Raw genomic sequence first — 24,914 nt, 5'->3', positions numbered from 1 at the left:
GCAGCTGCTCAGCGAAGCGGAACGAGCAAGTGGCTCAGGTCCAAAACCCAGGTGACTGGGCTCATACCATACCATACCCCTTACCACACCCCTTACCATACTGCATACCCTATACCATACCGAACCCAGGGCAGCGGCAAGTTCTTTTGAATCTAATGAAACAAACCTTAGTTAATATTCATTCGTTCTCTCTCGCGATCTCATCCAAAGAGCCTCGGTCGCGGTCTCACTTTCAGAAATGGAAAACCTGTTCCCCGATCCATTTGTTGTGGGAGAGACGACTTTGCATTTGGTTTGTTTCAATTGGTGGAGGCCCCAATGTCGTTGGGGTCTCTACATAAATACATATATATGCACGCGTGTGTCTGTGTCTGTTATGCTGGCCACAAATACTTGGGAAGGGGAGTGAGAGAGATCTCACCCATACACACGGAAGCCAGGCAGCGTATGCAAATATCGTAATGTGCGGAACCTCTGGGAAAGGGTGTTATTTGGATCAAATGGGGCACAGTCTTTTTGGCGAGAGAGAGATTCGCAAAAGATTCGGAAATATTTAAATGGGCAATCTTAGCAAAAGGAAAGCAACGAAAGTCATTAATCAAAGGTTATGTGTAGGTGTTTAGAGAGGTTTTAGAAAGATTTGTAAACCTAAACTTTAAAAATTGTAAGCTTAATTAGTAATAGTTAGGAATTTAGTTAAGAACCAACAGCCTGGCTAGACTGCAGATTACAAAAGGGTTCAGGAAGTGTAGAAAACAATATATTATAATATCAATTCCGATATAAATTCAATATAATAACAATACAAGAGATCACTTTATAGAACATTTTTTTAAAGAATGTTGAACTTAATTTATATCAAATATTCCTAACTTTTCAGATCTCATTTTCCCCACTTTATCCCCATTAAAGCCTGCAACCTTGGTTCTTATATTCAAATAGAGCCATATTTAATTTTTATTTCACTCTCCACCCACCGAAGTTGGGGCCAAGCTGATTGGTATCCAGCTGGAGATAAGCAGCCAAATTGCATATTGCGCCAACTGCTGCCAGCGAACTGCACAGGCCAAGCCCAAAAAATCAGGGGATAAAAATCAAAAAAACCTCCCAGAAGACGACGAGTCAAGTACGTTGGCAGGTAAAAGTGCATGCGGCCACGCGCAGGGCATTTAATAATAATAAACTCGTACTTGGTTGGGGGGCCAAGCAAAAGCAAAATCAAAAGCCGGAGTTCATAATTAAGCGCCAGAATGCCGGGAAAACCTTCTTCGCTTCTTCTTGCCATAGATGCAAAATATTTGTTTATCACATCGCGATAATTGCCGCCGGCGAAGTGAAGACCAAGTCTTCTTCTCTTTTTTCTTCGCTGTCGTGGTCGTGGATTCGTGGATTTATGTGCAGAGGGGCCGAGCAGCGGGCAAAAGGTTTCAAACCTCGTAGCATCGGAGCATCGGTCAGACCAAAAGGAAAAGAAAAGCCCAAAATGAGGGGAGAATCGCAGCACAAGCGTATGCCGATCGAGGAGACTGAAGACGGAAGACTGAAGACTACACACTGAAGACTGAAAACTAAAACCTAAAAGACCAAAGACTAAAGACCGAGAACGGGACTGGGATTGGGATTGGGAGGGAGATTGGGGCGGGGTATACAGATTGCGAACGAGGATGAGGATCGGATCAAAGCGTGCCTCGGTGGTGGGTACAAGTTTATTGGCGTGGCGTATGTGCAAATAGCCGCTCCATCGACGATCGACTGCTCCAAAAATGTGGGCGTGTGACACTTGAGCGGCTATCGCCAGCGAATCTCTGCCTAAATGCGGCAAAAAAAAAGGAGAAAAACAAATTATTGATAAGCAGATCGGACCAAGGGGGGCACTGCGAGAAATAGCAGTCGAGTTTAGTGCAATTCAAACTCGTTTGGCCTTCGCATTGCTCCCATTTCTCGCAGTGCATCCGCCAGGTAGGAGGTGCAGTTTGCGACTCCTTATCGCTGATGAAGCCCGGCACACGTTGCTTTTGGTCCAGGTCCGGGCCTCATGCATTGATGGCTGTCTGTTTCCGAGGCTCTTGCCGCTTTGCCGCTTCGCCGTTCTGTTATGTAAGAAATGCCTGGCAAATGCAACTGCGGTAGGTACTGCAGAAAACTCCTGGCCCGCAGATCGCCGAGTTCGCAACGAGGGAGTGTTCCGACGTTGCACAATTTGGCTGCCAAATGAGTTGACAATGAAGTGATTATTGGATTATATAGTTTTCTGGGCGAAAACTACATCGAAACTTTAAAAAGGGAATAATATTACTTGAAATTTTGAATTTGAATTCACGCGGCTAATAGTGTTGGTAAACAGTAGCAGCTGTGCCCTTTGCAACACTTCAAGGGTTGCCAGATAGTTTCAAAAAACATAAATAAAAAATATGTATTCAAATATTTGGAAATTAATGATTTTTGCCACACAGAAGATAAATACCGAAGATTCTGGCTTGCTTTTTTATGATATAAATAATACTATAATTTTGGTAAGCCAAAGTTTGATGTATACTAAGGTATAATTACTGTGAAAAAATATTGCTTGCTTTTTTTATGATATAATTAATTCTACAATTATGGTAAGCCAAAGTTTTATGTAAACTAAGGCATAATTACTGTCAAAAAATATTTAAATAGTTTATCATAGCACAATTTATTTAGTTATCTTTAAACGTATCATACAACGTGAATTACAGTATTAAGTTTCAGGAAGTCTACACTCTTCTAAATGCATATTGAATCTTTCAATCAATTCCCGTAGCAATTAACGCTCTGATCTTGCTCTCCTGATATTACAAATAATGTCCAAGTCGGATAACACTACTGCAGTTTAAACAACCAAAAGCAATGCTCGCCAAAACAGGTAGTCGAAAAAATCACATTTGAAACATTAACAGATTTGTTTCTTTTTTTTTTTTGTTTATTTAGCTTTGTAAAACCCTAACTCTGCTTGTCTGGAAAAAGAATAGATGCGTGGTCATCTAAGATCTTGGGCGCTCCTTCTTCTCCTTGTAGAGGGCCAACAGGGAGACGTTGGCGACCTTGACAACCTTGAAGCGCACACCGGGAATATCACCGACGGCATGACCCTTACGACCGAAACCGGCGACCAGGACCTCGTCGTTCTCCTCAATGTAGTTCAAGCTACCGTCACGGGGCACGAAGGCGGTGATCTTCTTGCCGTTCTTGATCAGCTGCACCCTCACGCACTTGCGGATGGCAGAGTTGGGCTGTTTGGCCTCGACGCCGCTGTGGAGAGAAGAGGGAAAATAAATTAGTTTCAGATAAAACGGGAAAGGAATATAATTCAAATCCATCTTATAAACTTCTTGCTGCTGGCACGCTGGTCAGCTCACAGTATAATCCTGTGATTTGAGTTTCAGAACCAACAAAACACAAAAATATACTGCGAGGCGTCGAGACGTGGGATCGATGACTTCGGAAGCACTTCTGCAGTTAGGCATACTTACACCTTCTCAAGGACGATTCCCTTGGCGTGGGAAGCACCTCCGAAGGGATTGGCCTTCCATCTGGTGCCCAAATGAGCCTTCTTGTAGTCCTTGTCGGCCCAACGCTGGTCGCGACGGTGGTTCACATGCTTCCTGGCAGTGCGCAGACCTCTTGGCTTGCCTGTGGGAATCAAGGAGATGCATTAGTTAGCCGCCAATATTGGAACTGCAGTGCAACAACACAATGTAAACAAATGGCAGCTTATGCGGCTTCGGTTTTGAGGTTAGACAGAGGCGCAGGTTCGCAAATACTGGCAAATGCATTTTCCTCACAAATATCACTTGTGTTTCGTGGCCACAGCCCACTTGGCCGTGTGCAACAAGGTATTTGCCCGTTTCAGCCAGAGATTCATGCGATTTTGCCAGATTTCTGGGCAGCCGAAATCGCAAATCCCAGACTTGTTTGCATTTGCCAGTATTTCAGCACTTTCCGCTTAGATTCACTTACTCTTTTAGCCGCGCCGCATTGTAAGCTCCGTTTGTTCACTGTTTTGCAACGCTCTGCGTTTATTTTGCACGAAAACTACGCTTTTCAGCAACTCACCCATGATTTTCCAACTTTCTCGGCAAACGGCGGAAATAAAAAGAAGGCTGGCAGATAGCGATGAGAAAAATATACCAAAATATCAATACATCGATATTTTTTTTAGTAAAAATAAATATTTATATCGTGATATTTTTGTAACACGATATATCGAATATCGATAGGTTGTGATTACCATCGATATATCGCGTGATTCTTTTTAATTGTATTTTTATAAATTATTTTGGGTATTCCTTGAGTTGTTAAGTTGCTAAATACTCAGAAAAAAATCATGTTTTTTGCCATTAGTTCTTTTTTCTAATATTACAAAAAATAAATAATAATAATAATATTTGTCCAAAACAGGACAGATTAAACAATTTATTAAAATATGGAATGTCCGTTGAGTACACTAACTTCAATTCTGCAACGTAAAAAAATAATAATCGTATATGTTTTTAGAACTTTATTTTTTATTTTCAAAAAATTTGTTGTCGCTACGCTGCTGCTTGGTCACACTTTTTATGGACATGTCTATAATGTGACCGTCGTCTTAATTGGGAAGATACACCAAAGACGCAAACCAATTTAAGCTAAAGCCCTGGTTTTAATGTGTCAAGAAAGTAACTGGTTTTCAAAATTCTTGCAAAAATGTCCAAAGTAGCTCTTTTTAAAGGAAAGAATGGATGTTAGGCATTGTATTCATATCTATATTATTACCAAAAGCCAAACATAACGTAACTTAACTTAACCAAAGACCTGTCACCACTTGTTCCAAACAAGTTACTCTCTTTTGTGATAAGCACAACTCGAAAATATGAATCATACTGTTGTAATGATTGGGCGAAGTGGAGCAGCATCTGGTTTTTATTTAATTTAACATAAACTACAAATCAATAACAATGTAAATTGAAGGACGAACTGTTGTACATTTTTTGGGAATTGAACTCCATTGTGATAAGCAAAATTCGAAGATATGAATCATTCTTTTGGTATTTGCTTTGAGCAAAAGGGGAACTTGCTGGTTAATTTTATGAATTTTCAGCTGACCAATGCTGAGATGAAATTTCGTCAGTATAATTTTATAAAGCTAACTACATTTTGGAGAATTTCTGCCTTTCCTGATAAGCTAACTTCAAATATTTAAAGAATTGAGTAATTTTTTCTGGAGTTTCATTTTTTATTATTTAACATAAACTACGAATTTTCTGCTGACCAACGCTCACTTGAAATTTCATCACTGAAATTTCTAATCGAAACTGACATTGCACTGATAAGAGTGATGTTCTATGCATGCCATCAAACAGATGCTGCGTTAATTGTCTATAATTCTGGATTTTTATGAATTAGGAAGCATCTTACATAAGAGACTCGCTTTAAATATATTACACGTATGTTTTTATTGCACCCAAATGGCGAGCGAAGTACATATTTATGTCCGTCGTATTAAGGCGATTAGATTAGGCACTAAATCCGGCCAAGTTAGGTAAGATGTTGGCTGCCAACGCTGAAAGGAAGAATTTAATTTCTCTAATCTAATATATTTTTATGACGTGCCGCACAAGGCCATATAAATTTGGGCGCTTATCGCTGCACCAAGGGGTTTTTGGAGGGAGCCGAACGGCGGCTTATCAATCAAAACTCAAACTCAACGCGTGGTTCGTTCGCAGCCGATTGGTCGATGTGATAGAATAACTTAAAAACCCGGAATTGACCCAAAACGATATCGATACCGAGGTGTACTTGAATTAATTCATTAATAAAGCACCCAGAAAGGGACCAAAGTTCGAGAGTTCCCGCGGAAGATAAAATGCCACCGCAACCGGATAAACACCAGACTGATAAAAACGTAATCCTCCCCGAGGGTCTGCAAATCGGTTCACTGGCTTTAGCACTTGCTGAGTGTACTGAGTTCATGGCCCTTAAAATGAATTCAAGCCAGCGAATGACTTTCGTTTCTGCCTACTAATTACCCTGGTACTCCGGAGTTTCTATCTATTCGAGTGCTACGATTTCATAATTTCTGGAAACAATTTCGAAATGACCGGTTGTTGTTTGCATTTGGGCCATTAGTAAGCAGAAAGCCGGTAACCTGCTGATGGGCAAACAGAAGTCCCAAACTCCTGAGTGAATGAGGCCCATTCACATTTTTGAGTTTATCTCTTTGGTAGTGGAAAAAGCCAGGGGCCCACATACATTACTAAAAAATAGCACCGCAGCACGAGGGCAAACATAGACGAGTTATCCAACTCTCGATATATGTATTCTTCTGTATAGTTTCTTTCATTTTTCTCTGGAAAAAGTCGAGTCCCCTAAAAAGAAAGAGAACCAAAGCAAACACTCCCAAAAACCCAAAATCGAAACAGAAACGGAGGCAAAGTCAACACATTGCGTATACGACGGAGTGTTCTCAGCCATTTTGTGTGTAGGTGAGCAATGTGTGTGTGTATGTGCTGCTGAGATGCCGGCAACTCTCACTGCTTTTTCTCTCTCACCATCGCTATAAGGAGTTGGTTTTGCCCCGAACGATCATATCTGATTAGCTTGGATTAGATCCAGGCGATTCCATTCAGAACTCAGCCCGTGTAACCATTAAATGGAAACAACAACATAAATACACACGAGCAGCTCGTCACTCAGATACTCACGCACACCAGCAACATGTGTTGCTGCTGCTGCTTTGCTGCTTTCTGCTGCGCGGTTTATACTGCCAACACATTCTGATTTCCCTTAGTTATCTTTAGTCCGTCGCGTCGTTCGCATCGTACATGAGGCATTGCGATCAGGCGTCCTCAGCGGCAACCGCAACAGAGTGTTTCGAAAACGAATAGCTGGAAGAAATATAAAAAAAAACAACAGAACACTGAATAAAAAGTAAAGCAAATAACAAAAACGAAATGAAACGTATTCCCGAAACGCGAAGAAAGCAACAGCAACAGCAACATCGGCGCAGGAACGAGCAACTATAGCCGCGCATATGTACACATATGTATTCAGAGCTCTCTGCTCTCCGCACCATTCCTATACGATCCGATCCGATCCGTTCTGCCCCCGACTATATAAACATATGTACAATCAGATACTGATAAATATATGCTAGAAGTATTTTTAAGCGTGTTGTTTCGCTTCACGGCGATCCCGCTTCCTCGTTGCTTTTTCCGTTGCGTTGCCTTTGCCGTTGACTTTTAACTTTCGCTTTTACTGTGTCGGCGTTTACGCGTTCGATTGCTTTCGCTTTCTCACACACTCGAAAATTCTTTGCAGCGCGCCAAAAATAAAAGCAGAAAATAATCCCGAAATCCCAAAAAACAACTGCAACACGTCGCATCATCAACGCAGCGACGCCAGCAACATCGACAACGCGACACCGCGACACCGACACGGCCAACATTTAGATATATAGGTAAGCCAACTCCCAAAGAACCCAAAGTTCTCACTCCTCTTGACTTGGCTCAAAACGGGTTTTGGCCAAAAACACACGACCACGAAAGCAAACGCAACGCAAACGCAGCGCAACGCAGCGGGTTTGGAAAAATTAACCATGTTCCCTGGCCAAAAAGGGAAAAAAGCCAGGAATTGGGAACGGGGAATGGGAATGGGAATGGTCTAAAGCCGCCGGCCACTCATCGATACCAGGAAAAAAGGCGGCTCTCGAGTCGCAATTTGCAGCCGTCTTTGTTGCTTTGTTTTCCCCCCTGAACTTGAACAAAGAACGAAATCAGCTTACGTTAGATCGATACTAACTAAGCCTTTGTTGGTGCTACCAAGTATCAATCAGGTAAAACACAAGAAACGTGATCGAAAGTTATGTAGGAAGAATTACTAATTCAAAAATGATTGAAAAATATTTGAAATCTCTACTAAAAGTTTACATTCTCTTGGGAATCTCCTAATAAACTTTATCGATAGTATCTAAACCAGTTCTATTTATAAAAATGGATACAAAAATAAATATAATTAGCATTTGAAATGCATATCGTACAAGTTGTTGCAGAGTATCTAACTGAGTATCACTGTTCCCAAGTATCAATCAAGTACAACATAAGAAACGTGATAAAAAGTTATGTTGGAAGAATTACTATACTTAATATTCGATTCGGTTTAAGATTATAAGAACCAATTCTTAGAAAATATAGAGATTTTTCACACAATTATTTTGAATCTCCACCAAAAGTTTCCATTCTCTTACCGATCTCCTAATAAACTTTATCGATAGAATTTAAACCAGTTCTATTTATAAATATGGATATATAAATAAATAAAATATCCATTTAAAATGCATATAGTACAAGTTGTTGCAGAGTATCTAACTTAGTATCAAAGTATCTTTTTGCACCTGCTGCCTATGCAAATGCAGATACATTTTACCCACTCTTGCCATCATTATCCGCACATTAATTATGGCCAGGCAATTTGGCATGCAAATCGGGCGCTTGGTTAGCTTGGCTTTATCTGCGGTCCAAGTTGATCCATTCCGATCCGACACGCCTTTCGCCATTCGGTGAGTCAGAGTTTCAGATCGAACTTTTTGGCATTCGCCCAAGGCTCTCTTTCGAACTCTGCGCGTGGCTTTTGTTGCGTTTTATCTTACAACCGGTTGCCGGCAAAAAACAAACAAAACATGCCGCAAGCCAAGTGTTAATGGCAGATCCCACAGCTGTCGAGCAGATCTCAGATCTGAGAAATCCAAAAACCAAATCGAAATCGAAACTCCCCCCGATGAAACACAGTAACCAAAGTCACACATCCAAATCCACATCCATATTCATATCAATGGGCCGTGACGCGAGTTGGAAGCATTAGAACTGCAAGATGCCAATGACCCAATTTCCCCCACTCCACCATTAATTGCCCTGCTGCCTTGGCAATTAATCAATCTGAATCTGAAACTGAATCTGAGTCACTCACTCAGGCGGGCCAACTACTTTTCGATAATTTTTGGTTAATTAGGAGCTGGCTTACAAAAAAAATTAGAAATCTTAAATTCACATTAGCCAGCCGAGAAACATGTTTGCTGCATTCACAATGCCCACTAGTCATTGCCAAATAAACGGGGTTTTCTCAACATTGGTCTGAAGAATTCGCGCCGCTTGGGTTTCTCACTCTTCGCCATGGTCGAGTGCGCCTGCGTGTGGAAGTGCCGCCGTCTGCCAGATTGGAAATTCCACGCCCAGAATCGAGAATCGAGCAGCAAGAATAAAGAACCAAGAACCTCAAATCACGAGTCTCGAGAGCTGTGGAAATTTTCCCTTAACACGGATCGATAATCGGCCTGTAAATATTTACAGCAGATTAAGCCAATTTTAGACTGCAGTTGCAGTTTGTTTGTTTCCTTGATTTGCTTATCAGATCAGCGCTGAAAACAAAAACAGCAACAGCATTTTGGCGCCAATGTCGGGGTCGGATTGGTTCGCTTCGAAACGGATCGAAAAAAAATCGTGGAAATCGTATCAGTTTGCTTAGCAGCTCGATTCGGGGTCGAGTTGAGTTGAGTTGGATTGGGATGTGGAAATGTGGGGCTGCGTCATGAGACAATGACATCTGTAGATTCGGGAAATGACTGACGCAGCCACGTGCAGATAACCCAATAAATAAACATTTGAATAACCCATCTCAGCTAACTCAGAAATCACGACTGCTTTTGTCGTACTCTCGATTTTCAATTAGAAATAATTGCGCTACTTGCACTTATTTTCCATGATTTGAACATGTTAATTGATTATGAATCCATGCTCCACTTCCGACAAAATAAAAAGAGGACCCCGTTGACCATTGATCGCTCCACTAATTGTCGCCGCCTTTGTTCATGCCGATGATAGTGGTGGTCCCTCGACTCTGGTCAACACCAACTCGTTGGAAACCGAATCAGAAACAGAAACCGAAGAAAGAGCTGCTGATAGTGCCCCGCATGAGATTGCTAATTGTGTCAGACACTCGCCGACGAAAAGATACTTCCTTCAAAGTACAAACTCATATCGTGCTTTTTGGATAACTCGCTTAGTGGGCACCATGCGTAATATTCACTGGGTGAAAGGCCGAGCGTTGAACTTGAGGAGGTGACAGCTGCTGCTGCCCCCGGGTGTTTGCAATCCCATCCGGAATGGGGCCAACCTGAAGTGGCAACACGAGTTGCTAAAGAGTCGTGCGGAGTGTTAAGCCCCCTTCCCCCTCACGAGAAAGTCATCCGCGGAGATCCGATCTGATACGGTGACTAATTCTTTTCCGGATATATTTTTGGATATTTTTTGCTGTCTTTTTGGGGCGGGTTTTAACTAAACTACTCTTTTGACATATTCTGCAGCTGTTTCGTAAATTCCTTGAAATGTCAAAAAAATCTGTTCAGATTTAAAGTATATTTCACTATGTTGTAAAGATGTATCTTAAAAAGAGTCTCCATTAAAATTATATATTTTACCAAGTTAATAAAAACATTAGAAACAAAGAAATATACATTCTTTAGATATGATTTTATTTTTTTGCAAAATTCGAATCATAGAGTTGAGTAAAAATAAATATCAGTCATGTTTTCAAGCCAAGCAAGTGGGTGAATACAATTTATTAGTAGAGTTACCCAGAGAAATTTATTTTCGAACTCTCAATTCTTGGGAAAATCATCATACAGATAAATGGGGAATTGGTTCTTCTTTCCCCAAGTAAATACAATTAGGCTTTAAGATTTTTGACTCATTTGTTTTTAGTTACATTCATATTTCATAATAGACCTTGCATTTTTGGTAGAACTCATAGATCATCCCACAGTCGGTGTTCCCCGACCAATACATATTTCCTTCACCGCAGACTCGCCTTCTAGGGCTCTCGCTCCATTTTGGGGCCGGCTTAGCTAATTAATATTTTGAGCATAAAGTCGTTTAACGATTGCTTCACTTGTACCTACAAATTGCGGCGCTGAGAAACGGCTCTCGGAACCTGTCCAAAATACCCCGATACCATGAAACCCATACCCCCCAAACGATACCGGCGGATCGGACTATCTAAATGGGTCCGCACGCATGAAAAAAGGGGGAAGGGGGACTGGGGATTGGGGGCCCAGGGAAGGACGCCCGGACGAAGACCAAGAACCGGACGCCCACAGTTGCATGTTATAAATAACAGAGCCATGTACTACAAGCGACATATGTGTGCAATACTAGGAAAGGCGGTCGCAGATAAAGATACAAAATACTTGTAGATACATGTGCACGCTTAAGGAAAACATCTTGAGAAGTCGCCGTCTGCGTCTGCGTTTTTGTCTGGTCGGTTCGGGTGCTTCCCTTCTTTCCCCTCCCAAATGTTTCAGGCCATATGTGTTTACCTATAACATTTATTAATTCAATCGACGGGCATCAATTTAAGCGCTGTCAACGGTCACAATTGCCACTGACAACTGTTTGGCGAACTCCGCCCCCTTGTGCGCCTAAAAAATGAATGATGGATGGGGGCGGGATGTTTGCTCGCAGCGGGATTAGCTTACAAATGGGGGTAGGAAGGAGGTCTGTAGGATTCGGAGGCCACGGAGGCCCCAGGAGCCGCCGCCTTGTCACATTATCCGCCGCTTGTGGGGCCAAACCCATCGGGAAACAAACAAAACCGAGAGCATAAAAGTTAGATTTCCCCAGTTCAAAGATGGGATACTCTTACCCAATATGCACAGGAAGAGATTTTGGATTTAGGTATACGGAAGTGCACCTCATTTGAATTTCAAGATGGTATATTAACATACTCCTTAGTAAAAACCATTGAGCTCTAATGAAAACAGAATTATATTATATTATATTAAAAAATCTGAAACCCTTAAGGATATTTATAAAAAGTTTCTTGAATCTCTTACCTAATATTACAATACCCACAGGAAGAGATTTCGGATTTAGGTATACGGAAGTGCACCTCATTTGAATTTCAAGATGGTATATTATGGTATGGTATCATACTCCTTAGTAGAAACCATTGAGCTGTAATAAAAAAAGAATTATATTATATTATATTAAGAAATGTGAAAACCTTAAGGATATTTTTAAAAAGTTTCTTGAATATTTTACCCAATAGCCCAATATTCACAGAAGGAGTTTACGGATTTAAATAAACGGAAGTGCTCCTTATTTGAATTTCAAGATGGTATACTATCATACTCCTTAGTAAAAACCATTGAGTTCTAATAAAAAGAGAATCATATTATATTATATTAGAAAACCTGAAATACTTAAGATTATTTTTGAAAAGTTTCTTGAATCTTTTACCCAATAGCCCAATATCCACAGAAAGAGATTAGAATAGAAGAAGAATAATATCATATTCCTTGAGCTCTAATAAAAACAGAACTATATTATATTATATTAAGAAATCTGAAACCCTCAAGGATATTTGTCTAAAGTTCCTTCAATAGTTAATAGCCCCCAAAAGCAGATAAACAAGGCCCTTACTGGGTGCGTCCTGTAGCCAATTTGTAGCCCTAAGATGTCTTCGCTTTCGATATTGTGGTCACAATATGGGATCGGGGCAACAAGTAAATGCTGATGTCTATTTATACTTCTGCTGTTGTCTGCTGGCTGTTGCAAGTCAGTTACGCGGAGGCACTTGACGGGTTTCCTTCGATGGGTTGCCACTTCTCGGTGCTCGGTTCTTGATTCTCGATTCTGGATTCCCGATTCTGGGTTCTTGGTTCTCGGGCTACCGCCGACGTGGTCATTTGGGCATGAAAATGAAAACAAAATCTGAAATACGAGAGCCCGAGTCGAAAGGGGGGCGAGTATTATGTTATTGTGTTTGGATTGGCTCGATGAGGATGGCTGTCGTTGTCGCAACACTTTCGATTGCACAATAAACAGAGTCGCAGACCCTTGTACTATCGGCGCGCTTGGTCTTTATGGGATCCCATAAATTCGCATGGTCAATGATATAGCCGAAATTCGGCCATAAAGGAAATGAAATTATCAAAACTGGGCCCTGTCACGTGGTGGTGGAGGTTGGAGGTGCTTTACCCAGGTTGCTAGGTACGAACCGCCCTATCTGCTGGCCATAAGCCACTATATACTATCCGGTTAAGCCGTTGCCGGGCCACGAGAATCCGCCGTGATAAGGCTAAAAATCTGGCGAAATAATCAATTAATTTATGGAATGGCGGGAGCCCAGGAGCCAGGCGATTATCAGCCAGTTATCCGGGCTATATCACTGACTAATGATTAAATCTCTGCAAAGCCCTGCAATTTGATATGGTCTCAGATAACTAAGGCTGTCTGGGTTTGTTTGTCGACATCTTTGGAGATCAGTTTGGGCTTAGTTACAGAAGATTGCATCTCATCTCACGTTAGCAGTTTATTACCAGGTCCATGTAAGCATCCGCTCGAGTCATGAGTTCTCATGAGCCCCCCGGCAGATCAGATTAGATAAAGGCAACAAGTCTGGCGTCAAGGCCAAGAGTTTGTTAGCCGAAAGATGTGGACAAACAAGAAAAGCAAAAGCAAAAACACTCGTGTGCCTGGCATATTGAATATTCTCTAGAATGATATAAGAACCATTTCGGATACATAATTGCAAATTCCATTTGCTGTTTGTGCTTGGCCAAGACAATCGTTGACGCACTCCTGGTTTGACAATCCACCACCTGCCACCCCACCAGCACCACCCACCTCCACCCAACGATCACCACCCCCCTGTCAGTGCCATCTGCCGATTGACGTCGATGTGATAAACAGCGAAAAGCCTTTCACACCACGCACCTTTTTTTTTTCAGATATCCCACAGATACATATGTATAGCCGGGGGGAAAATATTAGTACTTCGGGGTCTTGAATTCTCCGAGGGATTATGAAATGATTTTAAATATATATTTGCTTAAACTGTTTATCTGATATAGCTGCGCAATACTAAAGTACTGTTTTTATTTATTATAGAATCGAAAGATAAATAAAGTAACTTTTGTATCTGATATTCTGATAATCCATTTTAAAGGTGACCTATTAACATTTAAATCACAGTTACACCAAATCATATTGTTTTATAATAGAACTTTAAATATAATTCAGTACATTACTTAAACCCACTTGATGTACCAAAATCAAACTATTATTTTACAGTTAGTTACTTAGTTTTAGTTAGCCATTTTATAAGTGAGCTAATAATATTTATATTACAGTTTTACCAAAGTATAGTTCTTTATAATAGAACTTTAAATATAATCTAATACTTTCCTTAAACCCCGTTGATCACCCCCAAAATCAACCCAATATTTTACAGTAACGTATATTTGGTATCTGATATTCTGAAAACCCATTTTAAGGTAACCTTTAACATATTTATCACAGTTTCACCAAAGTATAGTTCAAAGAATATTCAAATCTTCTTTTTAATATATCTTTAAAAGGAATAATACAAAATCGACCTATTATTTTTACCCCTAGTGTACGAGTACAGGTGAATGTTCAATTGTGCGGCTATCGGGGCACGTGACATTTAAAAATAGACTTATCCATGCAAAATAGAGGGTGGGTGGCCATGGGGGCGTATGCGCAATGTGAAGGCCACACGGTTTTGGGTAAACAGTTGCGTAACCGATCTCTTCTGCAAGTGCGTCTGTACTGATATCTCTCTCTAATCCTTCCAGGAAATGGCCACGCAACATACGAAGTCGCAGGACGAGCTGGCCTCCAATAACCTGGTGGTGTCCAAGCAGCCGGACAACATCAAGGAGGAGGATGAGGATGGGGAGATCGAGGAGGCGGCAGTGGTGGTTCCCCCTGACAGCGGTTGGGCCTGGGTGGTGATGGTGGCCTCCTTCCTCTGCTGCACGGTCATCGATGGCATTGTCTTCTGCTCGGCGCTCATCCAGGAGCAGCTGATGGCCGAGTTCGGGGTGAGCAAGGCCTATGTGTCGTTGGTATCGTCGCTCCTCAGTGGTTGCTACCTGATGGCCGGGCCCTTTGTGAGTGCTTTGGCCAATCGGTATGGATTCCGGCCGGTCACCATAACCGGAGCCATCTTCGCGGCCATCTGCTTCGGATTGTCCTACTATGCGACCAGTGTGGAGTATCTGTTTGTGATCTATGGCATCCTGGGAGGCATTGGCTTCTGCATGGTCTACATTCCGGCGGGTGAGTCCTGGCACAATGACCATTTTTTAATTTAATTTATTTATTAAATGCACACTTATAACTATAGCGCTAGTCACATTGAATTGATATTTTTAACTTATTATTATTTTTAAAATATTTAAACAATTTTCCTCACTTACTTAATTACTAACATCAAATATTTTGTTGTTTTCTTATTACTATTATATTATTTTTAATTTTTTTTTTATAGTTATATAGTTTTTTATGCATTTATTATTATTAATTTTTTTAATTATTATTATTTAATTTTATTGTTATTATTATTTGAACTTATGTGAATTGTGATTTTAAATTATATTTAACTTAATTATAAAATTGAGTTGCGCTCCTAATTGTTTTGAATTGTGCATACCTAAATATAATTTCGCTTAATATTATAATATAATATATACATGCAAATGCTCATTAAATTAAATCATTAGGTTTAAACTCATAGTTTCAATACAAACTATAAATTAATTAATAAATTATGTCTTTTTAGTGGTCATCATTGGCTTCTACTTTGAGAAGTGGCGTGCTTTGGCCACCGGAGTGGCCATGTGCGGCTCCGGCGTGGGCACCTTTGTGTTCGCTCCTCTGACCAGGGAACTCTTGAAGCACGGCTGGCGCACCACGCTGGCCATCCAGGGAGTCATTGTCCTCTCGTGCGCCATCTTCGGCCTGACCTTCCGGCCCATTCAACCCATTACGCTGTCGGTGACCAATGAGGAGCAGGGCGATGAGCAGGAGAAGAGCAAGCTGAACGGGCATGGCAACACGGTGGCCCCCACTCCGCAGCTCCATCAGGCTGCCTTCACGAAGCCTTTGCCGGAGGGAAGATTCGCCTATTCCATGCCCAATTCCGCACATAACACTTATATGGGTGCCTCGCAGCGGAATCATTATCCCACCGCCCAGGAGATCTTCAAGGGCATGAATCTGGAGCGAAGGCCCTCGGGCACTGCCCAGGGTAGCAAGGGCACCGAGCTGAAGCAACTGAGGAAGTCACAGCCCACCACACCGAACGGAGATCCCCAGCAGCTGACCTTCAATCTGCACAAGGAACTCACGACCGTGGGTGAGAACGAGGAGGAGGCCGAGAACGATAACCTGTTGGAGACGGAGGCCAAACCGGTGACTATTCAGGCCAGAAGACACACGGTTTCCGGGCGCAGACCCCAGGATATTGGCAAGCGATCCGCCGCCGCCGCCCACGAGGCTCATCATGGCGCCCAGGCGCACTCCTCATCGCGTCCCATGTACCGAGATGATATCTTCTTCTCCGGATCTCTAACTAGGATCCCCCAGTACCAATCGCAGACCTCGCTGGCCTATCACATGTCCGTGACCCGTTTGCCCACCAAGCAGGACATGCTGGAGGATCGCCAGAAGGGTTGCCGCATCTGCCCGGAGGCAGTGCGTCGGACTTTGTCCACCATGCTGGACACCTCGCTGCTCAAGTCGCCCGCCTTCATGTGCCTGGCCTTCAGCGGCTTCCTCACCATGATGGGCTTCTTCGTGCCCTTCTCCTTCTTGGTCAGTCGCGCCACGGAGCATCAGGAAATGACCGAGGGTCAGGCTCTGGGCGTGCTCTCAGGGATTGGCGTGGTGAACACCATTGCTAGGATCGTCTGTGGATCGCTCAGCTCCTTCCCCTCTGTGAAGCCCTTGTGGCTGAATAACTTCGCCCTGACCGCCGGCGGCATCGCTACCATCTTCAGCGGCGTGGTCATCAGCGGAGCCACCCAATGGACCTTCGCCGTCTTCTTCGGCATCTGCATCGCCTGCTTCTCGGCCCTGCGATCCCTGATTGCCGTCGAGCTCATCGGCCTGGAGAAGCTGACGAACGCCTACGGATTCCTCATGTTGTTCCAGGGACTGGCTGCCACCGTCGGCAGTCCCATTGCAGGTGAGTTGTCTTCGGGAATGGGGAAATATTTACGTCATCCTAATAAGAAGTTGGGATAAGCTTTCTTTTTTTTTCTATGTTTTCCATTTTTAGTCGGGGTCACCAAACTCTGTAATTTTCACATTCTTCATTCCGTCAGTTTAATTCTACATGTGATATGATAAATTATTAAAAAGCAATGCATATGATGAATTTGAAGAGGCTATAGACAAAAGACCAAAAAGAAATGATATACACGGATGATCAAGTCTGTATTCCTTATTTCAAATGATTAGTATTTTTGAGTCTGGGTCACCAAACTCCGTCATCTTCAAACTCCACTCATGATATGAAAACAATAATAGGAACTGTCGTTTTGTTTTTTCTCCAATCCATAATATTTTTATGTCGGGGTCACCAAACTCCTTCATCTTTAAATTCTACTCATGATAAAAAACAAATAATAGAAACTGTCGTATTCTTTTTCTCCAATCCCTAATATTTGTATATCGGGGTCACCAAACTCCGTCATCTTTAAATTCTACTCATTATAGGTATGATTAATAGTAAATTATTGCACATACTAGGGATAATATGCCAATAGAGACTTGAGCTAACTATTTAAATACCCCACAGGTGTCCTCTACGACTCGACCGGCAGCTACAACGCTGCCTTCTACTTCGCCGGCGGCCTGATCCTGCTCTCGGCCTTCCTGTGCTACCCGCTCCCCTGGATCAGCAAATGGGAGCAGCGGCGCAACGAGAAGCTGACCCCCCTGCCGGCGGCCTAAGGAGCTGCCAAGATCGGAGGAGCGAAAGAAGACCTGCCGGACAGCCTGAACACCTTGTCATCGCAGCCACAACTATTTCCGATGGCACATTCGCTTTCGGCAACACCTAATTGCCAATCACTCATGTCGATGGAGCTCCCGATTCCGATTTCGGAGGGAAGCTAGTGGAGTGGAGTGCGGAAGCGTGTTCCGAGTACTTAATACGTTAAGATAAGACTAATCGTAATGTTGTGCCTTCAGCGATATCGAGTGCCTATCACCTTACCCCAAATCATCACACGCCTGATCGTCAGCCGAGTGGAGCGAGTGTAAATTATGTTTCTATAAGCTTTAGTGGAGGAGTGGAGGAGCCCCGAGGTGGAATAGAATTTAGGAGGATCGGAGGAGAACCGAACACATTATTAATATTATTATGATAGCCGTAAGCAGCTGAGCACATGGCTATGGCTGGGCCACAAGTCGACTGCCAAGTTAAGAATCGTTTGTTGAGTTATGTATTTAACATGATAGGGAACGAGCATTTGTTTACCTTGTAAGAGTTATGTTACTTGTTACATAGCTAGCTAGATATACGTTTATCAATCAATCAATTAAAGATCGAGCGGGGTTAATGCACCCAAACGCCGAACCCCATCGATGCATCGTGGGATTAGCCGATCGTGGACAAAACAAATAAACAATCAGCCACACGATGAGGCATCTGGTACAAGTGCTGTGCTCTTATGCAAACAGATTTACTATATATATATATATTACACGATACGAGTACAGAAACAACACACACGGACCGCTACATACTCAGCACGTTGAGTGCGTTTCGCGTTTGCGTTTATCAACTACAATTACATTAAAGCAGAGTGAATGATTTATATTACATTTAAATTAATGAGTTTACATTGCATTGCATGCGACATAAGGTTACACTTCATCAACAATAAAGACGATTTCAATAATACGAACTAACGATCTATTGGTTTATTACTTTCGGAGCACAAAGTAAGCTTAACTAGGGGGCTCAAGCGTGACTATGAACGAACATTTGAAATGTGGGCTTAAACTATCCAGTTATCAAGTAATCCAGTTAAATAAGTAACGCCTCGGGTGTTGTTGTGTCTTTGGTGTCATGGCACACTACTTTTCCTGATTCAGTGAATTGATGAACTCCTCCAGTTTCTCTTGGATCTGTCGCACTTTGACTGCGTTAAATTAAATTAAAGAGCAATTAAATGGGCGCCAAATTCAATTAACCACCGGCCAAAAACTCACTTAGTTCCTCGGCCAGCAGCACGCGCTTGCCGGTTAGCAGGTATGCCTTCTTCTCCTCGTCGTCGCTAAACTCGTCCAGCACCGCTTTGATCTCCTTGTCCAGTCGCCGCGCCTCGCGATTGATCACCTGCTGCCGCAGCGCGTTGCCCGTTATCTTGATCACCTGCTGGATGCGCCAGAAGAGCACGACGTCGCTGCAGGAGATCTGCAACAAAAGTCGTTGAATAAATTGGTTTAAATAAGGGAGAAATCATTGGGCTCACCTCACACTCGGCGCCCTGCTGCGTGTAAAGATAGTAGGCCTTGCGGCAATCCTTTGCCCTCTGCAATGCCTGCTGCAGGAAGTGTCTGAAAAAGGGAGCGATAGAGTTGTCACTGATAAGCCTAAAAGTGTTTGAGATGGGCAACTCACTTTCTGTAGACCGGGAACCACGTTTGCCTAATATAGTCTGTGTCCACATCCACGCTATCACGCTGCAGGTTCTTGCGCACCGTCGTCAGCTCGTCATGAGTCAGGGTGGGCAAATGTTTCTAGAAGAATAATTATAATCATCTTATCATAAAAGCCAAAATAAGCGCAATTAACTTTAGACATGATAGTTAAGTAAAGATTAAAATAAATGAGGGTTTAGGCTATACTACTATCTATAATTATTGGGAATCAATCTTTGAATAGTTCAATAGTTTTTTTTGCACCTGCACAGAAAAAAAAACCGATATGAAATAGGGTTATTTCTACCTTATTTCATATCAATATAAAGCCGGTATAATTCATGTCAAATTTAACATTCAAACATATCAACATGATATTTTATCATATCATAAAAAATACCAAATTTAGTATTTGATATGATATTCGATATGAAATAGGGTTGTTTCTACCTTATTTCATATCAATAAAAAGCCGGTATAATTCATGTCAAATTTAAGACTCAAATATATCAAAATGATATTTTATCATATCATAAAAATACCAAATGTAGTATTTTTGTGAGCAAGTAATATAAAAAAAAGATTAACATAATCTTTATTCATATCAAAATGATCTTGATCTTTAAAAAATATCAAATTGACCATTACCATTTTTTTTTTGGTAATAGAAAACCTTGAAAACCCACCGTATCGTTCTTGAGTATTTTGTCCAGTTCATTCTTGACGCTTCGCCTCTTCTGCTGATCCGTCGTCAGGTACTGCCAGTGGGTCAAGCGTCGCCATTGTCCCGGACCGAACATTTGTCCCAGCGTCTCCTCCGTCTGGACGAGCTTGGCATTGACCGAAGTCTCCAGGAACTTGACTGCCGAATCCCACTCCTGCTTATCGTGCACAAAGCGATCCTCCAGCGTGTTTAGCTGAATCACGCGCAGCATGTCGATGGCCTTGTCCTCCCAGCTGTGCCGGCGAATGGCCTCGTCCACCACGGCGGCCTTCAGCTGATCGAAGATGCCGTCATGATCCTGCGTCTTCTTCGAGCGCTCCATCAGCGAGATGAACTCCAGCTGAAGGGCCTCCCAGCCAGCCTCTACCGATTTGGCGGGCAGAGCCATCTCCGCCCACTGGCGCAACTTGATGTCTACCATCGTGTTGAAGGAATCTATAAGGAGAACAATCAATGAAGGGAATTAGTAGGGCCATTATTAGTAAGGCACACACACAAAAATATGGAGGAAATATGGGTAAACAAAGCCACAAAACACTCGGATGCCTAACTCGATAACTGCAATTTGCTTCAATTAGACATTGATTTGGCTGAATTCATTGAGCAAATTAACGGATCTGTCATAAAATGCAAATTAAACAGCCGCCGAGCGGGCCAAACGTGTTTGTCGGCGATAAATCGCTGATATCGCATACAATTTTTGGTTTTTCGGTACTGAGAACATTAACCAAAATCTGGTTTCGTTACAGGTGCTCGTAAATCTCCGCCTATAACACTTTCCGGCACATGACTGCAAAGCAGACCCTGTGACGATCCGATCCCGGCGGCTTAGTCACTCCATTTTCGGTGTTAATGGGGAGTACACATTAAATTTACACTCATGATTCAATGGGTGGCTGCAGGAGGCTGAAACTCGAACCGGTTTAGAAATCTTCAGCGCATGTGATTCCCTTGCACGGGAACTTGGGAATCTGGAACCCAAATGCGGGCCATGATAAATGCAAAATTAAACAAAAACATTTTAACGACGCGACATTTACAGAGAGACACGTGAAATGCGAGGCAGGTGACGGAGCACAAAAGGCGGGCGATTGGATGATCGACGTGCCCCCATCGATGACGAAGTCGGCGCAGTCTGCTTACAACCTACAACTTAGCACTACAAAATATTACTTTGAGAACCTGACTGAGCGGCGGGCAGGTAGATCGTTTCAAACACATAGTTGGAAAGCTTCTCCCACAGCTTGCTGTTGAGGGCGTCGTCCCACTTTTTGGCCGAGATTTGCGAAAGCGTCACTACCTCGTCCAGAATCTCGCCCTTGGCCTTGTCAAACAGCTCATCTCGGCCAGATTCGCGCAATCTGAAAATTAGATTTCATAAGTTAACAATCATTCGATTTTTGCTTTATCATAGTATGCCATGAAATTTCTGATTTGTTTAATTCAATTCTATGTGAAATATGAAATTGAATGTTTTTCTAATTAATTTCGAATTGAATGAATGATTGAATAAGTTTTATGAATTTTCTGAATTTGCCAGTTTTTTATTTGTGCTTTCTTTTGAGAAAAAAAAGTGGAAAATTTTTAACAAATCAATGTTAACTGCTTAGTAAATAAAATTCAGGCAGATTTAATGACAAAATTATGGCCCTTTCTTCTTCAAAAGAAATTGAAATTCATTCAATTCTATTAAACTTAAAATTCAAATTCATTCAATTCTATTAAACTCAAAATTCGAAATAAAAATTCAAAATAATTCATTGAACCCGTTCATGCAGGGCTCTAATATATACCCACCTGGGGAAGTTGTTCTTCCATTCGGTTTCCAGATTGAATCTGGTCGCCTTAAATGCATCAGCCTGCTGCTCAATGGTTTCCCGCACCATCTTCCAGAAGCGATCGGAGACCGCTAAGCTCAAATTCCGGCTGGTCACCTGGTGGGGCATGATAACTCCGCGCCGACTAAGTATGGAGAGAGGTGAACTTTGGCCATTACCTTGCATCACATGCTCTCTATACTCACTGGAAGAGCTTGGAGTTCTTGAAGAAGTCCTCCTCGTACTGCCGAATGGCGTCTATGCTATCATCCTTTCGACCACGACCCGTGACAACCGCATAGTAACCTAAAGCCTTCATGGGGAAGAGCTTGCCCGAGAGAATTTTCCTTATCCTATCCGGATCGGCGAGCTCCTCGGCCAGATCTACCTTGGTGAGCACAAAAATGGTGCGTCGACCCAGGGGATCGCACTGCATGACCAGATCGGTGACATTACTGCGCTCCGCGTCCACAGATCCATCCTGAATGCAGAGTATAATGGCGTTGGGATTGCTCATATAATGCTTGGTCATCTGGTGAATCGAATCTTTGGTGTCCGAAGCCATGTCTACGGTCATTGTCTGAAATAAAATCACTATTAGTATGAAGTTTATCTTGTTAAGTATTAAAAGCTACCGAAATAATGCCTGGGAGATCCACTAGAACCATGCGCTGCAGCCCAGGACCCTTAACCGTCATGGCAATCACTTCATTGCTCACAGTTTTGCCGCCTCGCACAGAGGCTCTCATGCGGAACTCCACATCCCTTCGCAAATCTTGCAGATCAGACTCCTTGGTCAAATCGTACTCCCTATCGGAGTCTCGGAACTGAGCCACATGGTAGGGTCCTTCGGCCAGAGTCACTTTAACTGGCGCCCGCGTCATCATCTCTCCACTGCCGCGCGGAAAGATGCGAGCCTTGGCAATGGATTCGAGGACGGAAGTCTTGCCGCTGCTCTGATCTCCCACCACCACAACGCGGGGCAGATGATCGGCCATGGTGTAGCCCGTATCGTAGCCGGAGAGCTCGTCCAGCACCTCCGAGTACATGTCGATCAGGGATTTCTTGATCTTCTTTGCCGTCGTCTTTTTGTTCGTCTTGAGTATGAGGTATTGCTGGCGCAGTTCGCGGTTCTCCTTCTCCATCTTCTCCAGCTCCTTTTGGTACTTGATCTGCACATTCATGATCTCCGTCTGCAGCGTCTCCACCTGGCTCTGCAGTTTCTCTAGGGGATTGCAGATAGATTAGAAGGGAATTCTTATTATGAGGTGATCTATAACCTTACCATACTTCTTGCGACTCTCATCGGTGGTGATGCCCAGGGCGGCCACCGTCGTCTTGGCTTTTAAGTCATCTTTAGCTGCAACGGAGGATTAGGAATAAGTCTCGATTGCGGTGGACAGGGTTCTCTCACTTTAAATGGGGCCAACGATTGTGTTATTTTTTGTGTAACCTACTTTCGACAATCTGAACTCCTTGATAGTCGGCCGCCTCGATGGCATCGTCCAGACGAGTGTCGAACCAGCTGCGCCATTCCGACAACTTATCCTCGCCCAGCTGCTTGAGCTTTGGATCTACAAGCAAACGGCCGAAATAACATGAGTATCATTCAGTATCATTCACACAGAAAAGAAAAACCGATATGAAATAGGGTTATTTCTACCTTATTTCAGATCAATAAAATGCCGATATGATTAATTACAATTTTAAGATCCAAACATATCAAAATGATATTTTATCATATCATAAAAAATACCAAATGTAGTATTCTTTGAGCTTTCATATCAAAATAATATGATTTATGTCAATTTGAAGATTCAAACATATCAAAATGATATTTAATCATATCATAAAAAATACCAAATGTAGTATTTTTTGAGCAAATAATATTAAAAAAGATTAACAGAATCTTTATTCATATCAAAATGATATTAAAAAATATCAAATTGACCATTACCATTTTTTTCTTTCTGTGCAGAATCAAAAACGAAGAAGAGTTCAATGCGATTCTGACCCAGGTTTATGACCATTTAAAGTGAGAGTTTGAAAGGAAAAGAAGGGCGACGGAGGATTTACTCACCCACATCGATGGCGTTCTTCACCAGGGAGCCCACCTCGATGAGGTTCCGGGAGAACTGGCTCCAACGCTCGCCCTGCGGCATGGCATCCTCCAGCCACTTGAAGTCCGGCAGGCCATCCTTCCAGTCCTCGTATTTCTAGAGGAAAACCAATCTTTAAATTTACACCTAGTTATATAACTTGGAAAACTTACCTTGCTGAGGGACACGCCCCCGCCGATGGCGCCGCCCAGGACGAGGTAGCGCAGCTTGAGGGCTCCTCGCAGGATGCGGACCACCAGCATCCCGTAGCCACGCGACGGCGGAGGCATCTGCCAGCCCCTCGCGGGGTTTCCACCCAGCAGGAACTCTTCGTGGTGCCGCTGGCCATTGGAGCTTGAGTTCCCATTCCCACTCCTACGAGGATGACTAGTGATGCTGCAGAGCGTGGAATGGTTGCAGCAGGCGACCTTGGTGGAGTAGACAACAGCTTTTCTCGCCGTGCGCCTGTGAATAGAACACACAACCAAATCCAAAATGAGAGAGATGCGCCGCTGCGACGATGACGAAATCATACGGAAAAAGGTGCAGGTAAACCTTTATCCCCTGCCGTTTGGACGGCCAATCCTTACCGGTAGCTATTCTGATAGATGCGCAACATGATTGCCGGTCAGGATTACAGTTTCCACTCAGTTTACTGCGTTTATTTACGGGAATTAATCAATTTTCCTGCCGCAAAAATTCATTACGGGACCGGGGCTGTGTGACCAGATTTCAATCAGCTGATCTGCCTCAGCTA

The 24,914-nt window shown here is 42.7% G+C and overlaps 3 protein-coding genes across 6 annotated transcripts; 1 reads left to right on the top strand and 2 right to left on the bottom strand.

Moving 5' to 3' along the window:
- Window positions 1–2,922: 2,922 nt before the first annotated feature.
- Window positions 2,923–4,223, bottom strand: RpS23 (ribosomal protein S23). The gene is made up of 3 exons (XM_017159690.3): window positions 4,078–4,223; window positions 3,495–3,654; window positions 2,923–3,273 (listed from the first exon to the last, which is right to left on the bottom strand). Exons 1-3 carry the CDS (start codon window positions 4,079–4,081, stop codon window positions 3,006–3,008), a joined length of 432 nt encoding a protein of 143 aa, XP_017015179.1. The 5' UTR covers window positions 4,082–4,223; the 3' UTR covers window positions 2,923–3,005.
- A 2,571-nt stretch (window positions 4,224–6,794) lies between these two features.
- Window positions 6,795–18,782, top strand: LOC108069571 (monocarboxylate transporter 14). Its single transcript, XM_044392971.2, has 5 exons — window positions 6,795–6,930; window positions 7,321–7,459; window positions 14,654–15,140; window positions 15,643–17,049; window positions 17,665–18,782. The coding sequence occupies exons 3-5, from the start codon at window positions 14,657–14,659 to the stop codon at window positions 17,817–17,819; spliced, it is 2,046 nt and encodes a 681-aa protein (XP_044248906.1). The 5' UTR covers window positions 6,795–6,930; window positions 7,321–7,459; window positions 14,654–14,656; the 3' UTR covers window positions 17,820–18,782.
- Opa1 (Opa1 mitochondrial dynamin like GTPase) lies at window positions 18,773–24,905 on the bottom strand. 4 transcript variants are annotated; one of them, XM_017159692.3, is made up of 14 exons: window positions 24,748–24,905; window positions 24,331–24,622; window positions 24,139–24,274; window positions 23,516–23,632; window positions 23,344–23,418; window positions 22,694–23,283; window positions 22,265–22,638; window positions 22,039–22,203; window positions 21,415–21,602; window positions 20,204–20,676; window positions 19,498–19,616; window positions 19,349–19,433; window positions 19,086–19,290; window positions 18,773–19,015 (listed from the first exon to the last, which is right to left on the bottom strand). In XM_017159692.3, exons 1-14 carry the CDS (start codon window positions 24,774–24,776, stop codon window positions 18,951–18,953), a joined length of 2,913 nt encoding a protein of 970 aa, XP_017015181.2. In that variant the 5' UTR covers window positions 24,777–24,905; the 3' UTR covers window positions 18,773–18,950. The 4 variants fall into 4 exon arrangements, with proteins under 4 accessions (XP_017015181.2, XP_017015182.2, XP_070068750.1 ...); XM_017159693.3 differs by having other exon boundaries at window positions 21,424–21,602; XM_070212649.1 differs by lacking the exon at window positions 23,516–23,632.
- Window positions 24,906–24,914: the final 9 nt, after the last annotated feature.

Source organism: Drosophila takahashii, chromosome 2R, assembly GCF_030179915.1.
Source record: "Drosophila takahashii strain IR98-3 E-12201 chromosome 2R, DtakHiC1v2, whole genome shotgun sequence".
Classification (NCBI taxonomy): Eukaryota; Metazoa; Arthropoda; class Insecta; order Diptera; family Drosophilidae; genus Drosophila; species Drosophila takahashii.
Note: the sequence above shows the minus strand (reverse complement) of the source record. Positions and strands in the feature narration are given on the sequence as shown.

What these genes read in the sequence shown, in the direction of transcription:
- LOC108069571 (XM_044392971.2), top strand. Translation starts at nt 14,657, where the DNA reads ATGGCCACGCAACATACGAAGTCGCAGGACGAGCTGGCCTCCAATAAC. An exon ending in CATGGTCTACATTCCGGCGG is followed by an intron (nt 15,141 to 15,642) that starts GTGAGTCCTGGC and finishes ATGTCTTTTTAG; the next exon opens with TGGTCATCATTGGCTTCTAC. An exon ending in CGTCGGCAGTCCCATTGCAG is followed by an intron (nt 17,050 to 17,664) that starts GTGAGTTGTCTT and finishes AATACCCCACAG; the next exon opens with GTGTCCTCTACGACTCGACC.
- RpS23 (XM_017159690.3), bottom strand. An exon ending in GGAATCGTCCTTGAGAAGGT is followed by an intron (nt 3,274 to 3,494) that starts GTAAGTATGCCT and finishes TTCTCTCCACAG; the next exon opens with CGGCGTCGAGGCCAAACAGC.
- Opa1 (XM_017159692.3), bottom strand. Translation starts at nt 24,776, where the DNA reads ATGTTGCGCATCTATCAGAATAGCTACCG. An exon ending in ATCTATCAGAATAGCTACCG is followed by an intron (nt 24,623 to 24,747) that starts GTAAGGATTGGC and finishes TTCTATTCACAG; the next exon opens with GCGCACGGCGAGAAAAGCTG. An exon ending in AAATACTCAAGAACGATACG is followed by an intron (nt 19,617 to 20,203) that starts GTGGGTTTTCAA and finishes TTATTCTTCTAG; the next exon opens with AAACATTTGCCCACCCTGAC.